The sequence below is a fragment of the Myotis brandtii genome, unplaced genomic scaffold (assembly GCF_000412655.1).
Source record: "Myotis brandtii unplaced genomic scaffold, ASM41265v1 scaffold529, whole genome shotgun sequence".
Taxonomy (NCBI): domain Eukaryota; kingdom Metazoa; phylum Chordata; class Mammalia; order Chiroptera; family Vespertilionidae; genus Myotis; species Myotis brandtii.
In genome coordinates, this window is record NW_005369934.1 from 1,000,029 (window position 1) to 1,012,786 (window position 12,758).

Consider the following 12,758-nt stretch of genomic DNA (forward strand, 5'->3'; position numbering starts at 1 on the left):
TATATATATCCAAAATTCAACCAAGATGTGCAATTGAATTGAATTGCAAATCTTGCGTGAATTTTGGGACACCCTATATATACACAAATGCTGATAATGTGTAGACAAGCCATCACACTTACTATTGTGATTAAAAATTCTATAAATCTATGGCAATTTATGAACATAATTGTTTACTTTAGTCCAGTTTTTCTATTTTTGAAAATTTATTATGTACAAATTATCTTATAGGAGGAAAATAAATTTGTATATAGTTTTCCCTAGTATTTCCAAGATAAAATAACTTGACAATATATTAAAAGATGTACCAACTGGCAATAAATTTCCAACTAAATGAAGAAAAATACAAAACAAAATAAATACAAATACAAAATAAATAGAAATTATTAATATTTTATGTATGAAGATGTCTAGTATTGAGGAGAAATATCATCATTGTGTTTATGATACATATTAAAAAGTCTTTGCTAGAGGCAGTAAGTTTTATAAAATTTGCGAAACATGGCAATAACAGCATTTGAAGAAATATTTTTGACATTACCTGGAATGCAGGGTCTAGAGCACAGGTCATATAGGAAAGGAAAGGGGTGCCCAGGAAAGTGGGGTATAGGGCTGGGGGAGGGCTCAGTATTAGGGGGGGCAGAGTGAGGAGGGGAGCTCTCACCACTGAGGGCTCGGAACTGACTCCATTGATGGAAGAAAGGGGAAATAAATGCTTCTCAGAGCGTGAAAGGGAACATGAATGAGGAGAGAAAAAGAAGGGAGAACCAGTCATTGGAAGAGTCATACCATATTCTAGAAATAACAGATAATCTCTATAGTGATCAAGAGCCAGAACTCTGGTGTCAGATTCTCTTGGCTCAAATCCCTGAGTCCCAGTGTGATTTTGGGAAAATTCTTTAACTACATGGCATCAGTTTCTTCATCTGAAAAAATGTGCATGATAATAGAACCCATGTCATAGAATTATTGTGAAGATTAAATAAAAGCCCAGCAGGTAATAAATGTTCAACAATTTGTAAAGGCGATCTTTTATTTATTTTTTGTACAGGAGATCAGGATTCCAACCGGTTTCCTTCTCTGTGAGAGAAGCATGTTAGCCCTTGCCGCTTGCCTCACTGGGAAATGGTGTGTTTATCTCCGAAACTTTCCAAGTGACTCCTTGTTTCCCTGGCCCAGTTAACGGGGCCAGCCGCTGGTGTGCCATCGGCCAGAGAGGCAGGGCCTGCTCACGGCCTTTCTCTCCCCTTTTGTCACAGGCAGGTGCTCGATGACAAGCTACCCAGAGTCAGGGAGAGAAAAGAATGCTCCACCGATGACCTGTGGCTTCAGTCTCTTCCTGAGCCATGTGTGTCTGGGAGAAACATTTGCCCTTGGCTACGTGCTGTTTCCCACTCTGAGTCATGTCTCTTCCTTTCTCTCATTATTCTCCACGCCTACCTTTTCCGATAACGGCTTGTGCAGCCAGGCTGAGTGACCCGGCATGTCCTTGTGCAGGCAGAGAGGTGTCTGTCCTATTTTTGGATAACTGTTGAAGTGGTGTCCTCTGACTTCTCTCACTGCTGCGTGGTCTTCTTTCTCTGCCACAGATACATTGCAACAGTCAACAGCACAAGGGAGTGGAAAAGAGATGAATGGTCACAACCTGTAGCTCAGTATTCTCTGCCACAGATACATTGCAACGGTCAACAGCACAAGGAAGGGAGGTGGAAAAGAGATGAATGGTCACAACCTGTAGCTCAGTTTTTATTTTAACTTTTGCTTTTCTGCCACTGTATTTCAGATACATGATTCTAGTAGAGCCCTCACACCTCTTCCCAGGCCGCTTTTTATTCAATTAGACATAGGCGACGTTCCTTTATGGAAAAGTCTTTAGCCGACTTCAACTCCCTTCACCCTGTTTAATTTCTATTGCCCCCTTCACTAGGCGTTTGGGACAGGGGTGTCCAACAGCAAACCTGTGAAGTGAAGTTTGTGTCATTGGAAACTCCTGTTTCCCCTTTTCTGTCCTGATTTTGTTTGGTGGCATCCCTTTTAATCAGTGCAGGGTGCTCTCCTATGGCTCACAGCTCAAGGCCCTCATACTTGGATCCCTTATGTAGTTTTTCAACATCCCTTTCTCAGGTAATCCATTCACATTAAAGTAATGGATGGCTGCTAATAGAGTGATATTTACCTCACCCAAAGGGTATCTTTTCCTTAAGAAAGCATCAAGGTATAAGGTCCCAATGGTGGCATTTCAGATATCAGTCCAAAGAAAGTAGCTAAGGAGTGGGTAAAAAATGTTTTTAAAAATACAACAAGTGCCTTCTTTTGCTCATTTGGCTATTTAGGGGTGAATGGGGATGGGGTGGGGAATTAGGTTGATTAAATTATGGAAGCCCAAATTGTTTTTATTCCTAAAAAATATAACCTGTGCCCTAGCCAGTTTGGCTCACTGGATAGAACATTTGCCTGTGGACTGAAGGGTCCCAGGTTCAATTCCTGGCAAGGACACATGCCCGGGTTGCAGGCTCGATCCCCAGTAGGGGGTGTGCAGGAGGCAGCCGATCAATGATTCTCATCATTGATGTTTCTATCTCTCTCTCCCTCTCCCTTCCTCTCTGAAATCAGTACTAAAAATATATTAAAAAATAACTTGAATAACTTGTATATCCTTATCCTGCGCTCCCTCCTCCTTCAATTCCTTCCCTTGTCCTCCCTATATAATATATACCTTGAAGGAAAAAGATATACCAAATCCTGATTTGTGATAAATTGCTAGCATGGTAATTTTTTTATTGCAGCACTACATAATTAAAAAAAATAATTCTTAAAGTAATGTGTAACCTTGTTAAAATTCTTTAAGTTATTGTTATCTTAAACATTCTAAAATGATAAAGTTTCAAGCTACAGAAATAGAGCTATTATTATTATTTTTAAAATATATTTTTTTATTGATTTTTTACAGAGAGAAAGGGAGAGGGGTAGAGAGTTAGAAACATTGATGAGTGAGAAACACCAATCAGCTGCCTCTTGCAGCCCCCCTACTGGGGATCGAGCCCACAACCAAGGTGCATGCCCTTGACCGGAATCAAACCCAGGACCCTTTAGTCTGCGGGCCAATGCTCTATCCTCTGAGCCAAACCGGTTAGGGGTAGAGCTATTATTTATATGATTTATCTGCTATACTATTTAATTTGGTCTGGGTTTAAATGAGACAATGTATGGGCCTGTGTTTTCTAAAGTGTAGAATGCTATAAACACAATGCTTTAGTATTATAAATTTCAAAATGGGAAATGGGATAAAGAAATAGCAACATTCTAAAATGCCAGAAAGTATGCTTCTGAACAAGTTTCTAAGTGTTAGTGTTTTATATCCCTAAAGATGTGAAATAAATTTCAGATAAGAGAATTGGGAGTAATTATTAGAATTAGCACATCTCAAACCCCTCTTGCAAATGAAGAAATTTTTGAAGTCGAAGCATGATTTCCACCCTAGCTCTGAAATCATCCCAAGTTTTCTTTAATTATTTATTCACATAGTCATTCATTCAAAAATATTGATTGAGCTCACTAAGTGTTGGGCACCATTTCAGAATCGCGGGAAACAAAGATGAAGTCATGCTTTTAAATCTAACTAGTAATCAAGTAGGGTTAGTTAACAAGGGTTGGTTTTACTGGGTGGTAAGTGATAATTGGAGTTTGTACAAGATTTTATATGAAGACACAGAAGAGGCACTTAATGTGGAGGAGTTTCAGAAACAGAGGGGTTCTGCCATGAGGAGAAGAGTGATCCTGGCATGGGGGCAGGAAAGAGCTGGGCACTTCAGTGAGGGCTGCAGAAGGGAGTTGCTGCAGGTGACAGTGGGGGCAATAGTGAAGGCCTTGCATACATTGTTCAAGAGTCTGGAGTTTATTGTAAGGGCAAGCACATGCAATGGATAGCTTTGAGCAGCAAGTCTTGATGGGATCACTTTGTTTTGAGGGGAAGATGGATTGGAGAAGGTCATATTGAAGGCTAGGAGTGAGGCCAGTTAACAGGCTGTAGCAACTAGCTGGGCAAAAGTTGAAGATAGTAATGGTCATGGCAGTATAGCAGTGATCTTGGTAGAGAAACCTTCAAATAAAATAAATTTTAATTAATTTAGAATATAGAGTAACATTATTTGGGGGGGAAATGTCACAAGGATAAAGACTTAAAATTGTTAAAAATCTAGGAATCCCTGTCATGAAGAATCAAAGCCATATACACAGTTTCACAATCAACTGAAGAGTGAAAAACGAATGCATTATTTATTATATGTATAGCACCCAGCCCTCTAATTGATAGAAAATCCATGATTTTTTAAAATTCCTGGACTGAACAGATAGATTGGTTTTTGTATACGTAGCCAAGTCTTCTGACTGAAGCTACAGAAAACATGGAGCTAGAAAGCGCCTGAGAGATTTTTTTAGTTCAATCCTTCCCTTAAAGATAAGAAAATTGAGACCCCCGAGATTAAACCATTTGCAGTAGGTGACACACCTCAGTAAAGGCAGTGCTGAGACTGGGATCCAGATGCTTGATCCTTTTTCATTACATTCCAATAGCTTCCCAAGAAAGGCTTCTGAATAAATTCATGGGATGTAGATGACTGAAAAGAGGGACTTTCAAAGTTCTTTGAAACTATAAAGAGCATTTTTAAAAGCCAGACACCTGCTTTATTATTAGAAGTTGGTCAATTTTCCAGATAAACTGACAATAAAAATTCTATGCTGAATCAGCAAATACACTTCACATACTCACTTTCCAGAAATAATTTTAGACTCTAGTCTGGCTTCATGGTACCAGTACCCAAGCACATGTGATTTATATTGTTTTACTTTCTCATAAAAAAAAACAACACCTGAAAACAGAAATATCAGTTTATTCAGGATTAGGAAGAGACTTTATTTCAGGAAGAAGATGAAATATAGTGGGTTTATGAACAAGCTATTCCATACTTTTCATCCAATGATAGAAAAATTAATAGGAGACCTCTGTAAGTGCTGGAAAAACAAAAAATTAAATTACCAATCTCATAATTTTCACCAATACATTCCTGAATAAGCAATAATTCATGTTTTTTAATGTATTATGAGTTTTTAAGAAGGTACTTAATTAGAACAGAATCTTTATTGATCAGTTTTATATTTAATGTAAGAAAAGCAATGGATGTATCTATGGGTTTTTTAGAAAGTTTATTATGGATATTGAGAAAGTCTCCAAATCACCCACCTTTCACCCCCACCAGCTAAAGAACAAACATGTTTGCACATGTGACCTGGATCAACTTGGTACAAAATTTCAGTTTTTGAAAGAGTTAATGGCAAATCTCAATAAAAATTCACTTTGAAAGTATCCAATACTATTAAGAAATAAGGAGCTCATATTTATCATTTTTAAAAGTTACTTGATTTTGTTATATGACTTTGTGTATATTTTTGATTTTAAAACTTGCCAAATGAGTGGTAATGCTTTCAGGTAATGATCATGAGGGTCTTTTCTAAGGATGCTATCATGGCCTAAGACAGTTTTAAAAGCCTCTTTTGAGGTTACTTTCAGAAAAATACAAGTCTCATAATTTAATCATTAATTTGCCTTGGTCCCCAATAATATTCCAACAAATCATCCTTTATTTCACCAGTCCTGGCAATTTGGAAAAATAAAATTAATATTTGAATGAAGTTTTGTCATCTATGAAGATATTTAAATGAATGTTAATTCAGGTTCTTATAGTAATCCTGAAATTTGAGCATTTCATACTTTTAAGATGTGTAAATTGTAGTAACTACTCACATCATAGACATAATTTGTGTAAGTTATCATTTTGGAATAATGAGATTTCTAAAACAAAAGCAATGCAACTGCATATTCTCATATTCCTCTAACATATTTTGGAATAATGAGATTTCTAAAACAAAAGCAATGCATAACATTAAAATAGGATTCTACAGTTCACGATGATAAGAATAATTCTATACTGTGTAACAAAACTCATGTTAGACAACATATTGAAAGTTTATAGCTGTTAGTGTTTAATTTATAAATAATAGCTCAGTAGCATGGACCCAACAAATTGACAAATTTCTTGGAAGTCTCTCTACATGAATCACTGTGATACTTAAGTATAAGAAATAGGCTTTATTGTAAAATGTTATTAAATAGCACCAATATTACTTGAAGGTAAAGTGAAACATTAATAGGAATGCAGCATACTGGTTTAATTTCTAACTATAAGAGAGAAAGCATATCCTAAACAAAATAAGAATTGGATACAGATTATTTTAACATTACTTATAAAACATTTCAGGGTTTTGCTTATAAAGTTAGAAAAAAAAAGCCAGTACATTGGTCTTTTACATTCTATTCCCAAAGAAGATATATATGCTTACATAATCACGACAGTGCAATCTCAGCAGTAAAATTCCTGCTCATTCTATATAGTTACTCATTCTATATATTAGCTCAACAAGAACACAAATATAATAAAAGTGCTTGAAAGCAATCTGATTAGAGCAACATTTACATTAAGTACAAAATATACAGTAAAATGAAATTTCTTGTTAAATAGGATTAGAGATTAACAATACCTTATTTAAAGGAACACACTTGCATGAATCAATTTTCACATTTGTTTTATTATATTTGATAGCCCCTATCACTACTGTATGCTTTCATTTCTTCAATTTCTAGAATCTTTGTATATCTTATCGCTAAGAGTCCCTATGACTTTATCTGCAAAGGTAACTTAAAAGTATTACTTCCAAAGTAAGAAAATAAGAAATCCCATATTTTTATGGCAGTTGTGCAAAAAAACCACTGCAGTATTTGAGAGAAATGTATCTTGATCATCATAAATTCGTCATGATAAAAGATATACTTTTGTACTAAAGCAAAAAGTGTTTGCCTTTAAAAATAGTGTTGTCAACCTATTGTGTAATTCTGGTTATAAAGTTAGATATGAAATCCATGGTTATTAATTATTAAAGCATTATTTGAAAAAAATTTGCCAATAAACATTTCTAAATGTGGCTGTCCATCTTAATGAGCACAGTTGGGGAATGAACAGAACAGTAGTCGCTTTATGCTGTAACAACAAAGAAGTAGGACAGTATCCAAATCTGCAGACCTGGGACCACGTGTTCAGTCGCGGCTCAGCTGCACGCTGACAGAAGAGAGGATGCGTCCTGCGCTCACACACAATGGGGCAATGACAACGTCTGTCACGCTCTTCCATATTGTCTGCACTGAAGGCTGGACCATTAGGCAGGTCTTTACAAAAGGCATTATAATCCTGGAATGAAGGAGGAGAGATGTGTAAGGGTTATTGGTGTTACCAAATAAGGCCACTGGCTCCTGCACATGCGTGAAAAGATATAACAATGGCCTAACTCACCTAACTTTGGCTGAACTTTTGAAACAAAATAAAGTGACCCACATAGTGATAAGATGCACAGAAGATAAGTTGCTTAAAAATTAGACAGGCAGGGAGATGACAAATGGTAATCTTATTTCTTTGGGTGGTATGCTATCTGAATCAGTAAAACAAAAAATAAACCAAACTGTAAATTTATCTGACCTTTACCCCTAAACATTAACCTGCCTAACTCTTCACATTTCTCTGCGGTTCTAATTCCTGGTAGCCTTTCTTGTTGCCTTATTCCACTTCACTTCCCCTTAGGACAGGCTGGGCTGAATGCTTGTGTGTGTGTGTGTGTGTGTGTGTGTGTGTGTGTGTGTTTGTGCTTCTAACATATTGAAACAAACTTCTTAATCCTCAAATTTATAAAAAAGCATCACAAACAGATGCTTATATTTCTGTCTTTCCTACTAGAATCGAAGTTCTTTAAGTGAGGACATTCTTGATCCTTAGTAAATGTTTGAGGTGAAGTGAATTTAGCCATCTGTTAACATTTATATTTTTAATTTTTCATAATAATTACATGTACTGAAAAGGGTTGTGTGGTATAGTTAAAAGAGCCCTGCAATTTCTTAGATGAGAAAAACTAGACGATATTGAAATTATTTTATTCATGTGCCTTTTCTTGAAATAACTGCATATTCTCATATTCCTCTGAATATGGCTTCTCTCTGTCACCCTCTGAAGATTGTTTCCTGCTGCAGTGGTGCTCTTAGAGCACAGTGGTGTTTGTGAATTCCAGGCCTTGACGGCAGCCTCAATGGAATTTTTATTATTACCTGGGTGGGCACAGGAAGTGGGATTGATTTTCTTGGCTTGCTTTTAAAATGTGACTTAAGTAAAGGCCTATGGTACTTATTCTAAAGAGAAGGAAAGATCAGGCAACTGTCTGGTTGCAATATTTTTAGAATACTGAATTATTCATATTGACTGTTTACTATACAGATTATACTTATCTTGTGTTTTGTTCTAAGTACTAAAGACTTGAAGCAATCTCGAAAGAAAATTAATTACTAGGTGTTTCAGAGCTAAAGAGTTGAATAGAAACTTGAATGATGGCAACGTTTGGCTTCTTATTCCATTAGTTTCTCATTTTATGTGTGGCTTTGGGTAAATTACTACAAATTGAAGTATGACTTGGAAATCTTAGAGACTGGCTATCAGGATTATGTGCCCTTGAAATGTCCAAATGGTGCTGTCATTATAATAAATATAACTATTTTGAAGTCAGAATGAAAACAATTATAACAAAATAATCTCAAATTGACATACTACAAGGCTTAAATTTAGATCAGAAAACTTCTTAATCAAATCCACTTCATTCAATATATAATTAGCTTGCCTTTCTTCCTCAGGCTAAGAGATTTATCATCTTCATAACTTGTTAGATTTCCATGTCTTAAGAGGGAATTACACTCAGGACAAAAGTGGATTTTCCAGTTCAGCAGACTGCAGTACCCACACTTGATGTTAGTTCATAGGACGTGCTGAACTCATTTTAATGTTATTTTCTTTAAGTTGTTGTTCTCTCACTTTGGATCAAAGAATTCAAAGATCCTCTGATATCAAACAAACTGTTTCCTCAACGTCCTAGATAGTACCCCTTCAGAAACTCCAGGCAATTTGGAATAACCCAAAACTTGGTTGAGGCTCAATGTGGCCAACCTAAATACTTCTTCTATTTTTAAAAAAATTGATTTAGAGAGAAGAAGGGAGAGAGAGAGAGATGAGACTAGGGATCAAACTCTCAACCTGGGTTTGTACCCTGATGGGAAACGGAATCCACCACCTTTTGGTGTATGGGATGAAAGTTCCAACCAACTGACCCACACTGGCCAGGGCCAAAAACTTCTTAAATAAATCTTATAATTTATAAGAGTATATATTCCTCCATTGGATAATAAAGCTCTCAGGGAAGAGACTTTTATTTAGCTTTGTATTAACAATAGTGTCATGCAGATTGAATTGTCATAGCAATTTGCTTTATTAAAAAATCTTCCGGAAAATGAGACTGATACTGCTGCATTCCCATCAGAGGAACCAGGTATTTGAATTGTATTCCAGCAAATATAAGGGGTAAGAGAGCTCCAGCCAACATTTCTTGGTATGATTTACTTGTGATCAATAATTTGCAATCGCCAAATGGTGGCTACCTCAGCCTGAGCGTGGTGTGGGATCAAACCAATTTCCTGGATCCTAATGACCTGAACTCTGGCCTGGGAGACATCACCAGACTGCGTTCAGGGTTGTTGTTGTTTTTTTGTTTGTTTGTTTGTTGTTGTTGTTGTTATTATTTTCACTTGTTTCTTTAAAGAATTTAAAAATCAGACCCATTGTGATGATGTGATGTTTTCATAGCTTTGGTCACATACTCCCTATCAAAAGAAAAAAAAAAGAGAAAGAGCGAGGCAAGAGAGAGTGTGAGAGAGAGAGAGAGAGAGCACAAGCTTACTCAAATAGGTTTGATATTCTCTAAGGTCTCTAAAGATTAATCTACTAGTATTTTATCCAGGTATAAACTAACTTTTAAGCATTTTTGTTTGAAGTGACTTCTCTACTTGCAATCAAAGCTATGTGATGACACATGTATGATGGTTAAATATTAATGTCCCACATGAACGCAATCTGAGAAGAAAGCTGAAGTTAAATAATACATTTCATGTGGCTGAAAGGAACTGGTTTGATGATTCACCATACACAAAACCCCCATGGTGCTCAGGACAGCCAGGTGGAGAGAAGCATCATTTGGTTAATTGTAGTTTTACTTGTATCTTTCCACCATTTAGAAAATGAAAACCTTTTTGTTTTCAAGTCTTCCACAAGTGCTTTAGGAAAACCTGGCTTTGTTGTATAAACATGGCACGCTACATTTCCAAATAGCTTCGTAGCCAACGTTTCACAATATGCGGTGGCTTCCCAGTTTTTCACATTTTTGAAAGTGAGAAAACTAACACAGAGGTTAGATGACTGGTTTTAGTTAATTAGAAATCCGAAATTTTATATGCTGAATTTTAAAAAATCCATGTATTGCCCCGGCTGGGTGGCTGTTCGTTTCAGCATCATCCTTTACACCAAGAGGTTGTGGGTTCGATCCCTGGTTGGGGTGAGTGTGGGAGGCAACCCATCGATGTTTCACTCTCTCATTGATGTTTCTCTTCCTCCCTTTCTCTTTCTCTACAAAATAATAATAATAATAAAACAACAACCACAAACATATCCTTGAGCAAAGATTAAAAACAATCCATGTGCTAATGTCAGAATATGAACTAACTATACATCTGGCCTTTGTGGATCTGTGGATATATAAAGGCAAAGGTTTTCATTCTGTTAGCAGTCTTCTGGCATTTTCAACATAGTTTAGCTGTTTACAATCTTTAGTGATCAAACGGAATTGATGTTCATTCTTTATCCTTTGCCTATTTGGTGAATTTTTATTCACCATTTTTAGACTCTTTTCTCTGCCCACATAGCCTTCCCTGTGCCTCCGGCCTCCTCCACAGGTTTAAGTGAGTTTTCTCAGCATCCACCTCTGTACCCAGCCAGCTGCCCTGCTGTGCTGTGAAGAAGCTGAAGGCAGACCCTGCATCTTTCTCATGCCGGGCCCAGTGCTCTGCACAGACTAAGCATTCAGTAAAGTTTCTTGGTTGAACTAAACAGCTAGCTAACTGACTGAAGAACTTGATTCGGATGGTAAAGGGGAATGGAGACTAATTTTGTAACTTCTAACGAGGAACACACTACAAGTGAGGGTGCAGCAATCCCATGATTCAGAAAGGCATGGCAGCACCTGGGGTTACGTATTTGACCTGGATGGACCTAAAGCACAAGTTTGGCAACTGTTGCCTCTCCAATAAAGTGGATATCTTTTAAACAACAATAACAACAAAACACCTTGGTAAAATGTGGCATTGTCCCTTAAAACTTTTTGATACTTAAAACTGTTCTCCAAAGCTTTATGATGCATTTTGAGTGTGAATAAAGTTACTCAAAGTATCCTATCGATGTCCAGTAGGTTTGCTGTATGTATTTTCCCTTTTAACTGGAATTGTTGTTCAGAAGTGAAAAGGGAATCTGGAGGCCTTCTCATTTCATTATCCCACAGTTTGAATTTTCATTCATCTGGTCTCATTCTTGCCATTTGCCCCTGGCAGGAAGCAGGTTTTAAATCCTTTTCCAGTGATCCTGTCACTGGCATTCTGCTCAGAGATCGCTTTTGTTTTACCCCAAGCATAGGTGGTGACTGCATACGAAGTGATGAAAAAAACCTAAGAGCCCTGCCCCAAACCAGAGGTACAAGTCCCAACACAGCTAGAGACAGAGCAGCCTATGGCAGGGAACTAGGCCTCCAGTTTCCACCTCCACAGGCGGCTGGGGGACATCCCCTCTGTTTAAACTCCTAACCCAGCCCATGGCTCTCCTCGCCCCCGCCCCCACCCCCACCCTAGGATTCTAAAGAAAGCACAGGCTTTGAAGGCCCCCCCCCCTTCTCGCTAGGGTGTCAGGAGCTGCTGTGAGTCCTCCCTGCATGCCAGCCTGGGAGAAGGGGCGGGCAGGGGGCAGGGGGCAAAGAACATTCCCACGTTTCAAAAAGCTGGTCCACTCCCGCCCCCGCCCCCCACACACACCCGGGGTGCCCCTTCTCACCAGATGTGCAGACAGCTGAGGGTGGCAAAGAGAATCCCCGCGGCAAAGGCCAGGGGGATCGCCAGGAACAGGGTCAGGAACTTGTAAACCACGAATTTGCTGACCTCGAAGAGGGCATGGCTGCAGATCCACACGTTGTCGAAGGAGTGCGTGGACCCGGGCTCTGCGATCACATCCTGAAAGTCCAGCTGCGGGACGGGGCGCGGGGATGCGGAATTGTCACCAAACCTGCGCCCCCTGGACCCAGGAGCCTCAGGGCGGGGAGAGCAGAACGGGAGGGCTTGGCAGGGGTGCCCCACCTTCTCTTGGGGTCAAGGTCGGCGCCCAGAAATGAGGCTAAGAATTCCTGGCTACGCAGGCGGCCCCGCGGCTGGTGGTTCTGGGTCCCCGGACGCCGCGGGGCTGACCCAGTGGCGTGGGGTGGAGTAGGGTGGGCAGGGGAAGAAAGGGGGGGGGCCCCCTCCCGCCCTCGGCCGGGTGGGGGCTGCGACGAGCCTCAGGCCCAGGTTTTGACCCCCCGCCCCCTCCGGGCTTCACCTTGAGATGCTCGTTGAGCTGGTTTGGATCCCGATCCGGGTCCGAGTCCGCGCACTTGGCAGGGTGGGCGTAGTCGAGGCCGCTGTGGTGGCTGTAGGCGTCCTCGTCCATGAAGAGCTGGACGTCCGCCTTCTCGGTCTCCAGCCCCATCGT

At 39.2% G+C, this 12,758-nt stretch overlaps 1 protein-coding gene and 1 long non-coding RNA gene across 7 annotated transcripts; both read right to left on the minus strand.

Annotated features, from left to right (window-relative positions):
• Nucleotides 1-1,015: 1,015 nt before the first annotated feature.
• On the minus strand, nt 1,016-2,440 carry LOC106728061. Its single transcript, XR_001364305.1, has 2 exons — nt 1,733-2,440; nt 1,016-1,645 (listed from the first exon to the last, which is right to left on the minus strand). It is a non-coding gene; the product is annotated as an uncharacterized LOC106728061 (long non-coding RNA).
• Nucleotides 2,441-3,874: 1,434 nt separating this feature from the next.
• Nucleotides 3,875-12,757, minus strand: CAV2 (caveolin 2). Of its 6 annotated transcripts, none has more exons than XR_001364309.1 (5): nt 12,606-12,757; nt 12,069-12,256; nt 7,134-7,298; nt 5,801-5,848; nt 4,873-5,010 (listed from the first exon to the last, which is right to left on the minus strand). XR_001364309.1 is itself a non-coding variant. In XM_005877705.2 (4 exons), the coding sequence occupies exons 1-3, from the start codon at nt 12,753-12,755 to the stop codon at nt 7,148-7,150; spliced, it is 489 nt and encodes a 162-aa protein (XP_005877767.1). In that variant the 5' UTR covers nt 12,756-12,757; the 3' UTR covers nt 3,875-4,099; nt 7,134-7,147. The 6 variants fall into 6 exon arrangements, 4 of the variants coding, with proteins under 4 accessions (XP_005877767.1, XP_014404427.1, XP_005877766.1 ...); XR_001364308.1 differs by having other exon boundaries at nt 4,873-5,650; XM_005877705.2 differs by lacking the exons at nt 4,873-5,010; nt 5,801-5,848 and adding an exon at nt 3,875-4,099.
• Between the last annotated feature and the right edge of the window lies 1 nt (nt 12,758).

What these genes read in the sequence shown, in the direction of transcription:
- CAV2 (XM_005877705.2), bottom strand. Translation starts at nt 12,755, where the DNA reads ATGGGGCTGGAGACCGAGAAGGCGGACGTCCAGCTCTTCATGGACGAG. An exon ending in AGCTCAACGAGCATCTCAAG is followed by an intron (nt 12,257 to 12,605) that starts GTGAAGCCCGGA and finishes CCCGTCCCGCAG; the next exon opens with CTGGACTTTCAGGATGTGAT. An exon ending in CTCAGCTGTCTGCACATCTG is followed by an intron (nt 7,299 to 12,068) that starts GTGAGAAGGGGC and finishes CCTTCATTCCAG; the next exon opens with GATTATAATGCCTTTTGTAA.